This window comes from Antrostomus carolinensis, unplaced genomic scaffold (genome assembly GCF_000700745.2).
Source record: "Antrostomus carolinensis isolate BGI_N321 unplaced genomic scaffold, ASM70074v2 scaffold39035, whole genome shotgun sequence".
In the NCBI taxonomy this organism is placed as follows: Eukaryota; Metazoa; Chordata; class Aves; order Caprimulgiformes; family Caprimulgidae; genus Antrostomus; species Antrostomus carolinensis.
The window spans coordinates 1-4,491 of record NW_010319087.1 but is presented as its reverse complement, the minus strand read 5'-3'; the positions used below and the strand labels follow the sequence as shown (position 1 = coordinate 4,491).

The 4,491-nt window shown below is 46.3% G+C and overlaps 1 protein-coding gene across 1 annotated transcript; it reads left to right on the top strand.

The window, feature by feature from the left end:
• Nucleotides 1-623: 623 nt before the first annotated feature.
• Nucleotides 624-1,811, top strand: PGAP4 (post-GPI attachment to proteins GalNAc transferase 4). The gene has a single exon (XM_010169160.1). It carries the CDS (start codon nucleotides 624-626, stop codon nucleotides 1,809-1,811), a length of 1,188 nt encoding a protein of 395 aa, XP_010167462.1.
• Nucleotides 1,812-4,491: the final 2,680 nt, after the last annotated feature.

Here is a 4,491-nt window from a genome sequence, read left to right as displayed (position 1 = left end):
CGTGTGAGCAACAGAAGGGAAGCATCTGTCATTCCACAGAGGTAAAAGTTTATCTCTCAAATACGTGCTAGGCTAAGATATAAGAGGTCTGGCTTTGGTTCTTGGCTATGACCCAAGTCTTGTTATGTCACTGTGACCAGATAGTGGTATCTAAGTTCTCTGCCTGTAACAGAAAGGGATTTTCACACATCCTGCATCCACGTTGCCTGTTTTCTATGCATTTCAGGCACAGTAACAGACACGACAAAGTCCTGTCTAGCTAAGTCAGGTCACAGCTCCTACATGCTGAAAAGGCCTTAGGGGCACTTTGCTGGACACTAAGTTTGGCTCATCTTTCCTCAGCCTCCCAGGACAATTCTGTGATGCCCCCACCACAAAGGACTCATCAGGCCCCTTTTATTTGGCTTACTCAGTGATCAGCCCTCAGCTTTCCATTTTCTCAAATCACGATCTTCCCACTCTGACAGTTCCTGTTTCATTAACTGTCCTTTTTCTTCCTCCCTAGGCTTGGACAAATTGTGCAGGTTTGGCAGACACTGTCCCTTGCAATCTCGGGAGGCTGCATCGAAAGTGAAGGAATGAGGGCATGAGCAGAGCAGGGGTGCCCTCCTTCTGCAGCAGCCATGTTACACCAAGCCTGGCAGCTCAGTGGGAGGTGGTGCCGTTGGTCCAGTCCTTTTATCCACCTCCTCACACTGACTGTGGTGACGTTTGGTGTGCTTGCACCTTTGATTTGCCACCGGCTCCTACACTCTTACTTCTATTTGCGGCGCTGGCACCTGAACCCCATGAGCCAGGAGTTCCTGGAGCAGAACCGGCAGGAGGGCCAGGCTGCCCTCCATTACTTTGAGAAGCTGCAGATACCAAACGCCTCTGAAGCCTCCGGCAGTGACGCCTTCCAGCCCTTGCTGCTGGTCACCATTATCACTGTGCAGAGGCGAAATGATTTCCACTATGTCTTGCAAGTGGCCTCCCACTTCCACCGCCTCCTCCAGAAATGTGGTGCACGTTGCCGGAGCCACCGCATCCTCCTCTGTAATGTGGAGTCAGACCCCAGTAGCCATCAGGATGTCAGGCTGCTGAGCAGCTTCTTTCCTATGGTCAGTCGTGACAAAACGGGGGAGAACCCTGACCCCAGAGTGAACCAGTTTGAGAAGGAGAAGCAGGACTACGTCTTCTGCCTTGAGCAGTCGCTGTTGACGTACAACCCAGAATATGTCCTTGTAGTGGAAGATGATGCCGTGCCGGAGGAGGAGATATTCGCTGTCTTGCAGCACCTCTTGTTGGCCCGGTTCTCCAAACCATACCTCAGAGACGCACTCTACTTCAAGCTTTACCATCCCGAGAGGCTGCAGCGCTACTTCAACCCTGAACCCATGAGAATCCTCGAGTGGCTAGGTCTGGGCATGTTTCTGGGTCCCGTGCTGAATTATGTGTACTCCTGGGCAACTGGGCGGCCCAGCCTCAGTTGGCCCATTGTCTTGTTCTTTGCTTTGTACAGCATGGCTTTGTCAGAGCTGGTGGGACGGCATTACATGCTGGAGCTGCGCCGGCTGGCCCCCACGCTCTATAACATCGTGCCGGTCACCGAGTGCTGCACGCCTGCCATGCTCTTCTCCGCTCCTTCTGCCCACCGTGCCTTAGGTTACCTGAGGGGGCTGCACTGTCGACAGGGTTTTGCTAAGGATATTGCCCTCTACTCGCTGCTGCGTACCAAGGGGGAGAACGCCTACGTGGTGGAACCCAACCTGGTCCGGCACGTGGGAATGTATTCCAGCCTTCGGCTAAACGACAACCCGAAACTGCTGTGATGTCGTCATGCCTTTCCAGACACAAAGCCCAGAGAACTTGCCACTGGGCAAAGAGACAGTGTGCAAACTCAGGTGTGCTGCTCACGCTGGGTATCCTGTGCCTCCAGGTGGAAAAAATAACAACTCTCTAAAAAAAAAAAAAAGTTTGTTAAAAAATAAACTTCTGTACATAGAGAGACCCTGTTTAATATACACTTGGAACTAATCACCATGCGCAATGTAGGAAGGGAGTGGAGGATTCCAGCTGAGGGTTGTGAATTGTCTACTCTCCTTAATCATTCTGAGGGAAAAGCTTTCACACCAATACAAGCAGCTATACTGCCTACTCTCATTTACATTGGTTACAGAAAGCCTCACTTAGGGCAACAGAAATGTTGGGCAAAGTGAATATTTCAAATTTACGCTAGTGAGGAGGAGAAGCCCTTATGTTCCTGTCCTTACTGAGGTCTGATCTTTAACCTCGGTCTGTTTCAAAGCTGTGATGTGGAGCAGAGCTTTCAAAAGCAAGAGTGGTTTATGTGAACTTTCCCACAGATTTTTCCTAGATTGCCTAGATTCCTAGATTTTACTAAACCTCTATTTGTTACTGTCTCCCCCTGCAGAACCCTATCTGCACCTCTACCCCTCCTACTCCTTTTTCTTGGAACAGAAGCTCTTAAAAACACAGTGTCTGCTGCTTTATTAAAGGTTACCTCTGAAGGAAAACAGAATACCAGCCATTGATGTGACACAGCCAGGTCACAAATGCACGTTTTCATTGCTGCATTATAAACAACATAGGATGACTACCATGTTAATATAATCACTAGTTGTAGTGGATCCAAGTTGTTAAAAGAGGCCTTATCAGTTGCTGATTGGACTTGGACATTCAACATGAATTTACCTTGACTTCCGATCAGCACAGAGGCAAAAGAGAGATTAGATCAGATGCGGCTGTTGTGCAGGATCCTTGTTTCATTTCGGAGTTCTAATGTGCAGCTCAGCCTAAGTGGTTCATTCACAGCTCCTGGCAGCAAGCAGAATACCCCCAGGAAACAGAGCTAGCTGTTCATCCAAACAAGCAACAGTAGCACAACACATGGAGGAGCCACTCTGATACCGACCCATTAACTTAATGTGCTCCGGTTGTTAGGCATTGGGGATAGGTACTTTGTACCATAGCTGTGGGCACAGTTAAATATAAAACCGTGCAGGTGACACAGGTCTCATACAGAATCAAAACTGTTTTCAGTTTTTTAAAGAAAAGCTCACTTTGACTTTAGTGGGCTTTGAATCGAATTCACTTACTTGTGGAGTTTGGTCGAACTATTTTTGAAACCATATTCCTAGCTTTGGAATGAACCAAGTACAATATTTTTGTAAAGGTTTGTGGGGATTGGTCAGTGGGGATTGGGTTTTTTTGTTTTGGTGAAGCAAGAGATCTACTTCAAATTTTCTTTCCCCCAGTCTCTGCCTTAAGCTTTTACCAATTCTGGTTGTAGATGTGAGAGACAAAAATCCTGAGAGAAGAAACCAAAGAAGGTTGCAGACCTCCAGCTGTCAGCGTGTGATGGGTACCAGTTACACAACACAAATGCATAATGCAAGTTAGCCAATTAGAAATGGCTTTGCAACACAGAGCAGTTGCTTTGCTCTCTCAGTAATCAGCTGGGATACTTTTATAACACCTTTAGATATCAGATGTGAATAAAAGCTGCTTGTGGGCTCCATGTCATTCCAAAGGCAAAGCACCTCTCCTGTCATAGGACATGGAAGAACTGCACAAGCAGAACCATGATTTATTCCCAGCTGCTGAAAACCCCAAAGATACCAGAGTGGTCACACCATGGCAGGTGGGCAAACCTATTCTCAGGCTTTATTATAATATGGTTTAGATGGTAGGATTTGAGTGTCATTGTATATTTATTCCACTAAGTGCCTGTGTGTGTGGGGAAATAAAACTTGTTTGTTTATGCATCTTCAGCTGTGAATGTTTCGGTGTGGTGTGCTTTCTCTCTGCCCTTTTTCTGTCTTTGTACTGTACAAATCCAGGACAATGCCCTCTTCTTTTCATGAGGATCTGTTCATACTCATTCTTGCAAAGAAAATCTCACAGCAAGGTACAGTAAATGGGACAGGGAAAGGAAAAAGGAAGGAAAAGAAAGAAACCTTAGAAAATAAACTAACTCTATGCAGTTAATAAATGTTCTGATGTGGGAAATGATTTATCCATTTGTCTCAAAGTTACTTTCCTTCTTTGCCCAGTAGTACTTTATTTGTCATCCCAGAAGTCCAGGGGAGGTCAATAATTTCCCTGAGTTTCATAGCTAAAAATTAAGAACATGAATTTGAGGCATCCTTTCTAAACTAGAAGAGAATTTTCAGGGCATAAGAGATGAGAGAAGTTGACTGGGAGACAAAACAATATGCAGAAGGCCTACAACTTGAACTTGCCAGTGAGGGAATTTCAGATAAACCCTTTGAGAACAAACTCCTTTGTGCAAGGAGCAGGTTAATAAATTCTTCAGGTCCTTCTGGAATAATGTCCTTAAGTGCCTAGTTCACCTTTACAACACAGGTGCTTCTTTTACTGAGCCCACTGGGGGCTATTTCTGACTTACTAAGGTACTTGCTCAGTGCCCACCATGCCAATGTGGCATTTCAGGCAAGTGTTCCTTCTTCTGCTGCCTCTGAACTTGCA

What these genes read in the sequence shown, in the direction of transcription:
- PGAP4 (XM_010169160.1), top strand. Translation starts at nt 624, where the DNA reads ATGTTACACCAAGCCTGGCAGCTCAGTGGGAGGTGGTGCCGTTGGTCC.